We start from the raw sequence: 13,081 nt of genomic DNA on the forward strand, positions 1-13,081 counted from the left end.
GCGCCAGCTAAACTGAGTTTTTATGGATAAAAAGGACATTATCGAACAAAAGGACCATTTGTGATGTAACTGGGACCTTTTGGAGTGCCAACAGAAGATCATCAAAGGTAAGGCATTTTTTATATGACTATTTCTGACTTTTGTGTTGCACCTGCCTGGTTGAAATATGATTTTCATGTGTTTGTATGCGGGGTGCTGTCCTCAGATAATCGTATGGTTTGCTTTCGCCGTGAAGCCTTTTTGAAGGCCGGATTAACAAGAAGTTAACTTCTTGTCAATACGGGGGTGCTGTTTCCACTTTGGAAAAAATCGTGCCCAAATTAAACTGCCTCGTACTCTATTCTAGATCGTACAATATGCATATTATTATTGGATAGAAAACACTCTCAAGTTTCTAAAACGGTTTGAATTATATCTGTGAGTAAAACAGAACTCATTTTGCAGCAAACTTCCAGACAGGAAGTGAAAAATCTGAAAACGATGCTCTGTTCCAGGGCCTGCCTATTCAATTGCCTAATATTTATGGCTATGCATGCACTTCATACGCCTTCCACTAGATGTCAACAGGCAGTGGAAGGTGGAATGGGGTGTCTAGCTTGATCTGAGGTCGAACAAGAGCTCTTGGAATGACGTGTCCAGAATTTCCTTTCTCTACCTAGGCGCGGGAAGCACCTCCATATTGTCTTATGATAAGCGTTCGGTATACACGGCTAATATCTCCGGCTCTGTTTTTATTTGATACATATTAGAAAAACATCATAAAGTAGGTTTTTTCAACCGAGTTTCATCAGTTTATTCAACGTTTAATGGGACTTTTGTTGTTTTCCATTCTTTGCGTCGAGAGAAGATGGGCATGTTCGCGCCACATGGCTAGCTAAGGTTGCTAATTCGACAGAAGAAATGGACATTCTAAAACCAAACAACGATTTATCCTCGACCTAGGACTCCTTGTACAAGATTCTGATGGAAGCTCAACAAAAGTAAGAACAATTTATGATGTTATTTCGTATTTCTGTGGAAAATGTTATTCCTATTCTCTGCCGTTTTGGCGGGCGCTGTCTTGCAATAACGCAAGCTGTTTGTTATGGGAAAGTTATTTTTAAAAATCTAACATGGCGGTTGCATTAAGAACCAGTGTATCTTTCATTTGCCATACAACAAGTATTTTTATGTAAAGTTTATGATGAGTTCTTTGGTCAGATTAGGTGAGTGTCCAAACTAGCTCCGGACATTCTGGTGAATCGATGCTACATATTCACAATGTATAACCACGGTTTGCAGCTCTAAATATGCACATTTTCGAACAAAACATAAGTGTATTGTATAACCTGATGTTATAAGACTGTCATTTGATGAAGTTGGTCAAGGTTAGTGATTAATTTTATATCTTTTGCTGGTTTTTGCGAATGCTATCTATGCGGTGAATAAATGTGGTTGTGTGTTTGGCTATTGTGGTAAGCTAATATAATGCTATATTGTGTTTTCGCTGTAAAACACTTAAAATCGGAAATATTGTCTGGATTCACAAGATGTTTATCTTTCATTTGCTGTATTGGACTTGTGATTTCATGATATTTATATGCTATTATTTAATTGTGGCGCTATGCTAGGCTATGCTAGTCAGCTTTTACTGATGAGGATATTCCCGGATCCGGGATGGGTTTTAAGTAGAGGTTAAGCTTTATTTTGATGTATAACATATATTTTCAAGAATGTTAAATATTTGAATTTAGTATTTTTGAATTTCGCGCTCTGCAATTTCACTGGATGTTGGCCAGGTGGGACGCTACCGTCCCACGTACCCGTAATAAGTTAACCTTTCTAGGACACGTTCCGCTAGCGGAACCCCCCCCACAACATTCCGCTGAAAAGGCAGCGCGGGAAATTCAAAAATATTTTTTTGAAATATGTAACTTTCACACATTAACTTCTTATGGCTGAAGGGGCAGTATTGAGTAGCTTGGATGAAAGGTGCCCATATCAAACTGCCTGCTCCTCAGTCATAGTTGCTAATATTTGCATATTATTATTAGTATTGGATAGAAAACGCTAAAGTTTCTAAAACTGTTATAATTATGTCTGTGAGATTAACAGAACTCATATTGGCAGGCAAAATCCTGAGTTGAAATCAAAACAGGAAGTCAGAAATCTGAGCTTGCATGTATTCACCAGAGTCCCTAAAGAAATCCCCTTGAGCTATGAATGATTGTGCACTGCCTAGGGGTTCCACTAGATGTCAACCATCAATAGAAATTATAATGAGACTTCTATGATGTTGTGGGACAGAATGAGAGCAGAATCAGTCAGGTGTCCATCAAGCAGCCATTTTCTGATCATGCTTTTTCCTCGTGGAAGTCACTTGCGTTCCATGGCTCACGAAGACAAGGAGGAATACTCCGGTTGGAACTTTATTGAAGCTATATGTTAAAAACATCCTAATGATTGATTGTGTACTTAGTTTGAAATGTTTCTTCGACCGGTAATATCACTTTTTGTCCGATATAACGCTGACCAGAATTAGCGTTTGGATATGTAAACCAGACGCGCTAACAAAAGAAGGTATTTGGACATAAATAACGGATTTTTTTCGAACAAAACAAACATTTATTGTGGACCTGGGATTCCTGGTGTGCTTTCTGATGTAGATCATCAAAGGTAAGGGAATATTTATCATGTATTTTCGTGTTTATGTTGACGCCATCTTTGCAGCTGTGGTATTTTACTTTTGAGCGCCGTCTCAGATTATAGCGTGCGTTTCTTTTTCCGTAAAGTTTTTTTGAAATCTGACACAGCGGTTGCATTAAGGAAAGGTATATCTATAATTCCATGTGTATAACTTGTATTATCATCTATATTTATGATGAGTATTTCGTTGAAACGATGTGGCTATGCAAAGTCACTTGATGTTTTTGCAACTAGTGAATCTAGTCGCCTCAATGTAAACTCAGATTTTTTTATATAAATATGAATTTAATCAAACAAAACATGCATGTATTGTGTAACATGAAGTCCTATGAGTGTCATCTGATGAAAATAATCGAAGGTTAGTGATTAATTTTATCTCTATTCTGGTTTTTGTGAAGCTACCTTTAGCTGGGAAAAATGGCTGTGATTATTGTGGTTTTGTGGTGACCTAACAATCGTTTGTAGTGCTTTCGCTGAAAAGCCTATTTGAAATCGGACACTTTGGTGGGATTAACAACAAGATTACCTTTAAAATGATATAAGACACATGAATGTCTGAGGAATTTTAATTATGAGATTTCTGTTTTTTGAATTTGGCACCCTGCACTTCGACTGGCTGTTGTCATATCGATCCCGTTAACGGGACTGCAGCCATAAGAAGTCAATACATACATAAAATCAATACATAAGTATATATTTTTAAACCTGCATATTTAGTTAATATTGCCTGCTAACATGAATTTCTTTGTGTCACTTCTCTTGCAACAGAGTCAGGGTATATGCAGCAGTTTGGGCCGCCTGGCTTGTTGCGAACTGTGTGAAGACTATTTCTTCCTAACAAAGACAGCCAACTTCGCCAAACGGGGGATGATTTAACAAAAGCGCATTTGCGAAAAAAGCACAATCGTTGCACGACTACCTAACCATAAACATCAATGCCTTTCTTAAAATCAATACCCAGAAGTATATATTTTTAAACCTGCATATTTAGCTAAAAGAAATCCAGGTCAGCAGGCAATATTAACCAGGTGAAATTGTGTCACTTCTCTTGCGTACATTGCACGCAGAGTCAGGGTATATGCAACAGTTTGGGCCACCTGGCTCGTTGCAAACTAATTTGGCAGAATTTTACGTAATTATGACATAACATTGAAGGTTGTGCAATGTAACAGGGATATTTAGACTTATGGATGCCACCCGTGAGATAAAATACGTAACGGTTCCGTATTTCACTGAAAGAAAAAAATATTTGTTTTCGAGATGATAGTTTCCGGATTCGATCATATTAATGACCTAAGGCTCGTATTTCTGTGTTTTATTATGTTATAATTAAGTCTATGATTTGATAGAGCAGTCTGAGCGATGGTAGGCACCAGCAGGCTCGTAAGCATTCATTCAAACAGCAATTTTGTGCGTTTTGCCAGCAGCTCTTCGCAATGCTTCAAGCATTGCACTGTTTATGACTTCAAGCCTATCAACTCCCGAGATGAGGCTGGTGTAACCGATGTGAAATGGCTAGCTAGTTAGCGGGGTGCGCGCTAATAGCGTTTCAAACGTCACTCGCTCTGAGACTTGGAGTAGTTGTTCCCCTTGCTCTGCATGGGTAACGCTGCTTCGAGGGTGGCTGTTGTCGATGTGTTCCTGGTTCGAGCCCAGGTAGGAGCGAGGAGAGGGACGGAAGCTATACTGTTACACACAATACTAAAGTGCCTATAAGAACATCCAATAGTCAAAGGTATATGAAATACAAATCGTATAGAGAGAAATAGTCCTATAATTCCTATAATAACTACAACCTAAAACTTCTTACCTGGGAATATTGAAGACTCATGTTAAAAGGAACCACCAGCTTTCATATGTTCTCATGTTCTGAGCAAGGAACTTTAACGTTAGCTTTCTTACATGGCACATGTTGCACTTTTACTTTCTTCTCCAACACTTTGTTTTCGCATTATTTAAACCAAATTGAACATGTTTCATTATTTATTTGAGGCTAAATTGATTTTGATGTATTATATTAAGTTAAAATAAGTGTTCATTCAGTATTGTTGTAATTGTCATTATTACAAATAAATACATTTAAAAAATCGTCCGATTAATCGGTATCGACTTTTTTGGGTCCTCCAATAATCGGTATCGGCGTTGAAAAATCATAATCGGTCGACCTCTAGTAAGTATTCAGGTAGGCCTATTTTATGACGTTTCCACTGGATCAGAGCATGACATTTTTCCCCTTTTACGTTGAGTGGTTATCGAAAAGGGAGAGAGCTGGAAATATTTTTCAAAATCATTGAGGAACAATTGTCATTCTCAATGAATGTAAAAACAGACTTACTTTGCCTCATACAGCAAGAAAACATTACTTTGAGAAGCTCCACAGCTCATTTGTGGTGTTGCTTAAGCCAATCAGAAATACTATCAGATCCCCAAATGGGCACATCTATATGCCTATATTTGTGAGCAGGTCATGCAGCCTACAGGCCTACTTCTATACGCAATCCTTACTCAACATTGATAAGAGCGCTCCAAACGAAAGACAATGACTAAATTCACAAAACTCATAAATGGAATGAAATAAACCAAAACTTGTTTTCACAAGTGTTAGCATACGGTCTGCAAACAACGTGTCCACTCCAACAATGAGATTGGTAAAAGACTGGAATAATATATTGAATGCTTTAACAGAAATGACCGTAACCAAACAAACATTGTAGATTAGAAATTAAAAGAATTAACGGTAAATGTACTACTACTGATGTGTGTAAATAGGAAATTGATAGACTAACAATCAAACAATTCACACAAGGAAGTTACGAAAAAATGTATGTGAACAAATTGGTGGGAGAGAGCGAATTCTGGAGAGACATGCATTGTGCAGCAGATACAGAAGAAGAGAAGGTAGAGGAGTGAGTGAAAGGGTGATCAGTCCCCAGGAAGTTTAGTTTTACTCAATTTTTCACTCAGCTGCCAGCAGCCTGTTCTGTAAGCTTGCAATGAGTCACTTGTCCACGGAGCAGGAGAGGAAGGCCGAGCGGAAAGGCGACAATGCGAATCATAGGACGTGGAAAGGAGGGAAAGGGAGGAGAGTAGGGTCGAAGAAGCAGAATCAGGAGAGGTGACCGGCTGAGGGAGAAGGATTTAGCAAAAGGGAGAGATGATAGGATAGAAGACATGATGATGAAATATATATATATGCGAGCGCGATACCCAGATGGTCATGAACCTTCTCTAAGGGCTAAGATTGGAGAAAAAGAAACAAAGTAGTGACCAGAGACCTTGAGGGGGGTTGCAGTGAGATTAGTAGGCAAACAGCCTCTAGTAAAGATGAGTTCAAGCATATTGCCTGCCTTGTGAGTTGGAGGGGATTGGGAAAGGGTGAGGTCAAGAGGCAAGGAGGGGAAAGAGAGAGTTGGAAAGAAATGAATTGAAGACCAATGCAGTGATGTTGAAGTCGCCAAGTACGAAGAGTGGTAAGCCATCGTCAGGAAATTAGCTTATCAAAGTGTCAAGCTCATTGAGGAACTCTCCAAGGGCACCTGGTGGGCAATAGATGACAAAGTTGAGAGTGGAGAGTGGAGAAGTGACAGCATGGAATTCAAATGAGGATGGACCGGTGAGAGTGAGATGAGAAAATCTCCAGTTAGGAGAAATGAGTAGCCCTGTGCCACCACTGCGACAACCACATGCTCTTGGACTATGAGAGAAAACGTAGTCAAATGAAGAGAGAGCAGATGGAGTAGCAGTGTTCTCTGGGGTGATCTAGGTCTCCGTCAAGGCCAAAAAAGTCAAGGGACAATGGCAGCATAGGCTGAGATGAACTCAGTGTTCTTCACCGCAGATCGGCAGTTCCAAACGCTGCCAGAGATACGTAATTCCACTGGAGTTGTGCGTGCAGAGTACATTAAATTAGAAGGGTTGCAGCCAAGGCATGGGGAGCATCTGTAAAGCCTACAAGGAGAGGAGTAAACAAGTATAGAAAAACAGTTGCCAAAGCTACAAAAGAGCTAAATTAGATAAAAAAAATAACTAGGTAAGATACTGGTGTGGCGCCTTTCTCAAAGAACAACTCGTCAGAACAGTCTAAGTTTTGGCGACAAGACCGCCACGACTGCTGCTGAGAAACCAGGGGAGACTGAAGTACTAATTGCCTAGCAGAGGTGAAGAGCACACCTCCCTGTACATATTGCTGATTGCCTAGGAGAGGAGAAACCACTCCCCCTCCTAAACAGCCACTGATTACCCAAACAAGTCACAAATTGCCCTGCCCCTTAATCCTGGTTGATGTGTCAATCATCTGCAAGTTATGAGCAGTCAGTAGTCCACACACCAAGTAGGCACCTAGGAAGACAGGCAGCACTTAACGTAGACAGACCTAGCGAGCAAAAAGATAGTACTATCACTCATCAGCGGTCCTCTAGTTATAGAATGGTTCAAAAACGCGCTGCCCCCCACCTCGTTACTCATCTACACCCCCTTGTTAAAGAACCTTGGGGCAGAACTCTGTTGTGTGTGTGTGTTTGCTACTCACTAGGCGGCGGAGTCGTTGAGCTGGTACTCTCGTGACCGGCTGAAGCAGGCCTGGACCCCACCGTCCTTCCAGAGGCGCTGGATGACTCCGGCCAGTTCGCCGGTCATGAAGCCCTCCTCTGCCGATCCCGCCAGCACAAACAGCTGACGAGCATCATCCTGGTGGGGGACAGGAGACACAACCAACGGTTAGGAGGCAAAAGCAGTAAGGTAGGGTTTATTCTGACATTCTCCCTATTGTTTTAAACCTAATATGACTTGCAGAGCCTCTCCCACCCTAGCTGGGTGAAGTTTGGGATATTCAACTTCAACTATATTCTTAGAGGGGCTAGATTTTAAAATGGTTATTAACTGGGGGGCCCCAGACATTTTCTACATGGGATTACACTTCCTAAAACCGCTATATAAAACAATGCACAAACAATTACAATCTTATAAAGCACTTTTATTAAAATTAAATGTTGCTAAAAGTGCTTTACAATTAAACAATTTGATGCACAGAATTAGGCTAAATAGTGGAACACATTTGTACTGATTACACACTTGACCTGTATCACGTCACATGTCCGTTTTACATAGCTTAATCTTTATTTACACACAGGAAACCTTTAACGCATGACATATCTCAGTTGACCAGAATCATATTGGCTCCCGAGTGGCGCAGTGGTTTAAGACACTGCATCTCAGTGCAAGAGAACTGCTGTACCTGGTTCAAATCCAGGCTGCATCACGTCTGGCCATGATTGGGAGTCCCATAGGGCGCCGCACAATTGGCCCAGTGTCGTCCGGGTTTGGCCAGGGTAGGCAGTCATTGTAAATAAGAATGTTCTTAACTGACTTGCCTAGTTAAATAGAAAGGTAATAGAAAATAATGAAATATAATTATTTTTTATTTTTATTTTTTAAATTAAATGTATTTGTTTTACACATAGAAACTTTTTATGCGTTGCATATATCTCAGCTGACTAGCTTTTGCAGAGAAGTCTCTTGCCCCCCACATTAGTAGAGAACGGGTCCCTATAACAAACTGCACCACCTCTGTGGGGATTTAAACTGAAAGCTAACTTTGCAACAAGATTTGATGAGTTTATCTAAAAACTCTGACATCACGGGAGTGATCTGTACTGTGACTGAATATAGTTGTAAGGAATTGAGTGTATTGTTTGGGCTCAAATCAGGAGAAAATAATGTTTGTTTTTCAATCATGTCAATAACAGTTTTAAACTTCCCCGTAGTCCCAAATTGAGTCCATTCAATTGATTGAAAATGTCACTAAAAAATAGAACATCTGATACAAACTCATCAAGCATTTGCTAGATATGTGTTGACTGTCTTTTGGTGGCAATTGAGGAGAAAAGCATCTCCTCCCTAAGCTCACATAGGCTGCTCTCGAAAGCATTATTACCCTTGCTTAGCCACCGAACATTATGTAAAAGTAGATCATGATGCTCAGCAGACTACAAAACAAGCAATGTTGAAGGCTAGATGTTGATTGGATAGTTTATTATAAACACCATGGACTCAGTTATGGCTAACTCACCACTGAGTAAAGTGTAAAGCACACTCTGGTATCAGGCAGTGTAGTGATCTCATCTGCGGTGAAAGAGCCAATAGGCAGGCAGGCAGACAGACAAACCCTGTTAGCAGTTCTTATTGGCTGTAACTGGTATGTTGAGTGATATTGATTGAGAGCACTTAAATGGGTGGGACTACAGAAAAAGAGAATTTTTTAAAATTCATGTTTTATGATGTTGATCAAGGGCCATTCTATTCTGGTTAGAGCCAGTTTGCGCTGTTCTGTGAAGGGAATATTACACAGCGTTGTACGAGATATTCTGTTTCTTGGCAATTTCTCACATGGAATAGCCTTCATTTCTCAGAACAAGAATAGACTAACGAGTTTCAAAAGAAAGTTATTTGTTTCTGGCCATTTTGAGCCTGTAATCAAACCCACAAATGCTGATGCTCCAGACACTCAACTAGTCTAAAGAAGGCCAGTGTTATTGCTTCTTTAAATCAGAACAACAATTTTCAGCTGTGCTAACATAATTGCAAAAGGGCTTTCTAATGATCAGTTAGCCTTTTAAAATGATAAACTTGGATTAACACACACAATGTGACTTTGGAACACAGGAGTGATGGTTGCTGATAATGGGCCTCTGTATATATTCCATTTAAAGAAAATAAAAAATCTGGTGTTTCCAGCTACAATAGTCATTTACAACATTAACAATGTCTACACTGTATTTCTGATCAATTTGACATTATTTTAATGGGCATTTTTTTGTGTGCTTTTCTTTCAAAAACAAGGAAATTTCTAAGTGACCCCAAATGTTTGAACGATAGTGTATGTGTTGCCACCCTAGGGTCACACACTACACAAAGCAAATGTAGAACTTTTATTAAATCAAAAACATGTCAAACCGTCAAAAATACCATATGCTATAGGTTGGCTATATCGCCCTAATCAACCCTACCCCTGCCTCTTACAGTCGAACCCTACCGCCTGCCGTTTAACCCCATTAACTCACAACCTCCACCCCTCCTAGACTCCCAGATCTAGGATCAGCTTTCCCTCACCAAATCTTAACTAGGGCCAGAACGATACCAGTATCGCGATACTTGTTTGTATCATGGCAAGGTAACAAAACACGAAGTGGATTAACTGCTTTAGGAAAACAGCCCTAATGTTGGAAACCAACATTATGTTGTCATCCAGAGTCACATGTATTTATTTTCCATACTATAGCACACCATTTTATATACAGAAGGTTTTTTTAAAGGACCAAAGAGTGGAAGGACCAAAGCGGTCTGCTTCATGTTTTCATTTTATCCATGGGAAAAATATTGCGATACTGGTATCATCCTAGCCCTAATCCTAACCTGAACTATAAGGAGTTAAAAGCACAAAACTGCTCTTGGATCAGTGTCTAGAGCTCCCAGTGTCCTATTCCACTCACCGCTCTGGCTGCATCGGAGAAATCGATCTTGAGGCGCCCCATGGCTCTGATGATGGCGATTATGGACTGGATGGTGTTGCTGTACACCACCGCTTTGTACTGCTTACACTCTTCCTCTGAATAGCCCGCCTCATGGATGATCCTGGGAGGGGGGGGAGGAGGGAGGGTTTTGGCTCTGTACTCAAGCACTTTGGATTTGAAAATGCTACAATGACTGAGGTTATTAAGGTGCAGACTGTCAGCTTTAATTTGAGGGTATTTTAATCCATATTGGGTGAACTGTTTAGAAATTACAGCTCGTTTTGTACATAGTCTCCCCATTTTAGGAGACAAAGTATTGGGACAAATTCACTTGTGTATTAAAGTAGTCAAAAGTTAAGTATTTGATCCTATATTCATAGCATGCAATGATTACATCAAGCTTGAGTCTACGAACTTGCTCGAAGCATTTGCTGTTTGTTTTGGTTGTGTTTCAGATTATTTTGTGCCCAATATAAATTAATAGTATATAGTGTGTCATTTAGGAGTCACTTTCATTGTAAATAAGAATTTATGTTTCTAAACACTTCTACATTAAAGTGGACGCTACCATGATAATGTAAAATCCTGAATGAATCGTGAATGAGAAATGTATAGAAAAAAATAATAAATCATACCCCCAAGACATGTTTACCACTCACCATTAAAATAAACTTGGGAGGTTAGCATTTTTGGGGGGTATGATATTTGTGCGTCTAACTTTCCTCACTCATTATTCAGGATTCATTCAGGATTATCTGTATTCATGGTAGAATGCACATTAATGTAGAAGTGTTTACAAACATATTCTATTCTTATTTACAATAAAAGTAACTACAAAATTACAATTTATGATGTGTGAACGTCCCAATACTTTGTGTAGATAACGAGAAACTTACTTCATCTGTTTGACAATTGTACTCTTCCCTGACTCGCCAGCACCTGAGACAGTGAGAGGCCAATTAGTCAGTGATAGGCAGACATTACACATTTAACACATTCATTCATTGTTGTTTTGACTTGAGAAATTGGGCTGATCATAACTTGTAGGCCTAACTCACGTTTTGCATAAGGCCCTACAAGAGTCACCTGTCCAGATACTGAGTAGCTAATAGCTATACAACGTTGGGAAACCAAGTGTCTGATCAGCCCCTTACAAGACAGTTAGACAGGCATTAGTATAAATTGGATTAATCAACTGGATCCTCCCACCAATGAGATTATAGCTTCAGCGTGGCAGACCTAAACTGATTTCACATAGGATTTACGGTATTTTTCCAGTGAAAAAAAAAGGCCAATGTTTATATGACCACCTTACAAACCGGCTCAGTTTTACCACATTGTTGCCTGCATACGCCTTTAATACCTCTTTTATATCTCCCATACAGATGCTGGTGATGAGTGGTAGTAGTGGTGTGCATCTATTTGAATAAATCCAGTGAATATCCACCATCAAAAAGAAATCCATTATTAATTTGTTTAGGCATGTCCTAAAACACAAGACTAATAACATTTATTTTCAAAACAATAGTGGCATTTGAGTTGAATTATGCTACGTCCAAATTAATTAAATCAATGGTTCATTAAAGAGACAAGACACACATACCCCGATCACAGTAAACACACATTTTATAGTAAAAATTTAACACAAATATTTGTGTCACAGGAACATGTGGAACCGGTGTCATATAAAAGTGATATTTTGTAACAGAGCTCAAACCCATACTTTTTCGATCTACCTTTCCTCTCTTTCCTACCCTCACTCCACTTAGTAAGGGAGCAGGCTTAGGGTCTTACATTGAGAGTATCCTCATGACACCGTTAGAAAATAATAGCAATCCTATTTTCAAAAGCATGTGAGTCTCATGTACAACTAGGCTTGCACATCTTGGGGAATATTCAGAGGTGGAAACTTGCCATGGGAATTAACAGGAATATAAGCAAATTAATATTAATGCCATTTAAAATGTAGATGTTTTTTGCATTGGATATATTTACTATATATGGAGACAAACAAACCTTTTACCTTATCATAAGTAGATAATTGCAAATGATTAAATCCTTCAAAGAGAAATAAAAAAACAATTTAGTTACAAATTTAACTTTAAATGAGTTGACTCTTCACATGGGATGATTTCACTGAACAACAAAAGGGAATATTGAATGAGCCATCGCATCTCCCAAAAACGTTTTCAACATACATCTGTAAAATGACAGTCTAGAAGCTAAAGCTTTGGTTGTCCATGTCTTCTCCCTGGATCTCCTCAATGTCCACCTCTTGAACATCAGACTCTGAGGCCTCATCTTCACTGTCACTTTCCAACCTTGAGGATGGCTCGTTGTCAGGCTCAAAAAGCCTCAAATTTGCCCGGATGGCCCCCAATTTTTCAACCCTTGTATTGGTCAGCCTGTTGCGTGCCTTGGTGTGTGTGTTCCCGAACAAGGACCAGCTGCGCTCTGCGGTGGCTGATGTTGGGATTTGTAGCATGATGGATGCAACAGGGGAAAGAACCTCAGATCCACAAGTCCCTTCCACCAGGTGGCTGATGAGATATGTTGGCACGACTGCCATATTGCATCTCCATCCCAAAGCCCTTGCTTGGAAGTGTACTTCACCAGACTGCCAAGAACCTTGCCCTCATCCAGGCCAAGGTGGCGAGACACAGTAGTGATGACACCATAGGCCTTGTTGATCTCTGCACCAGACAGGATGCTCTATCCAGTATACTTGGGGTCCAACATGTACGCTGCAGCGTGTATGGGCTTCAGGCAGAAGTCTTCACACTTTTTGGAATACACACTTTTTGATGTATTCCAGAACTGCAGTTTCCTCTGCTTGGAGCAACAGTGAAGTGGGCAGGGTAGTATGGATTTCTTCTCTTACATCTGCA

The 13,081-nt window shown here is 39.8% G+C and overlaps 1 protein-coding gene across 1 annotated transcript in view; it reads right to left on the reverse strand.

Annotated features, from left to right (window-relative positions):
• Positions 1-13,081, reverse strand: part of LOC120066397 (guanine nucleotide-binding protein G(i) subunit alpha-1) — a 73,160-nt gene that overhangs the window by 26,470 nt on the left and 33,609 nt on the right. Inside the window, exons 2-4 of the mRNA XM_039017740.1 lie at positions 11,090-11,132; positions 10,173-10,314; positions 7,214-7,371 (exon numbers count right to left, since the gene is read on the reverse strand). Of these exons, the coding sequence (XP_038873668.1) occupies positions 7,214-7,371; positions 10,173-10,314; positions 11,090-11,132 (343 nt within the window). The remainder of the gene's footprint in view (positions 1-7,213; positions 7,372-10,172; positions 10,315-11,089; positions 11,133-13,081) is intronic.

Source organism: Salvelinus namaycush, chromosome 21, assembly GCF_016432855.1.
Source record: "Salvelinus namaycush isolate Seneca chromosome 21, SaNama_1.0, whole genome shotgun sequence".
NCBI lineage: Eukaryota > Metazoa > Chordata > Actinopteri > Salmoniformes > Salmonidae > Salvelinus > Salvelinus namaycush.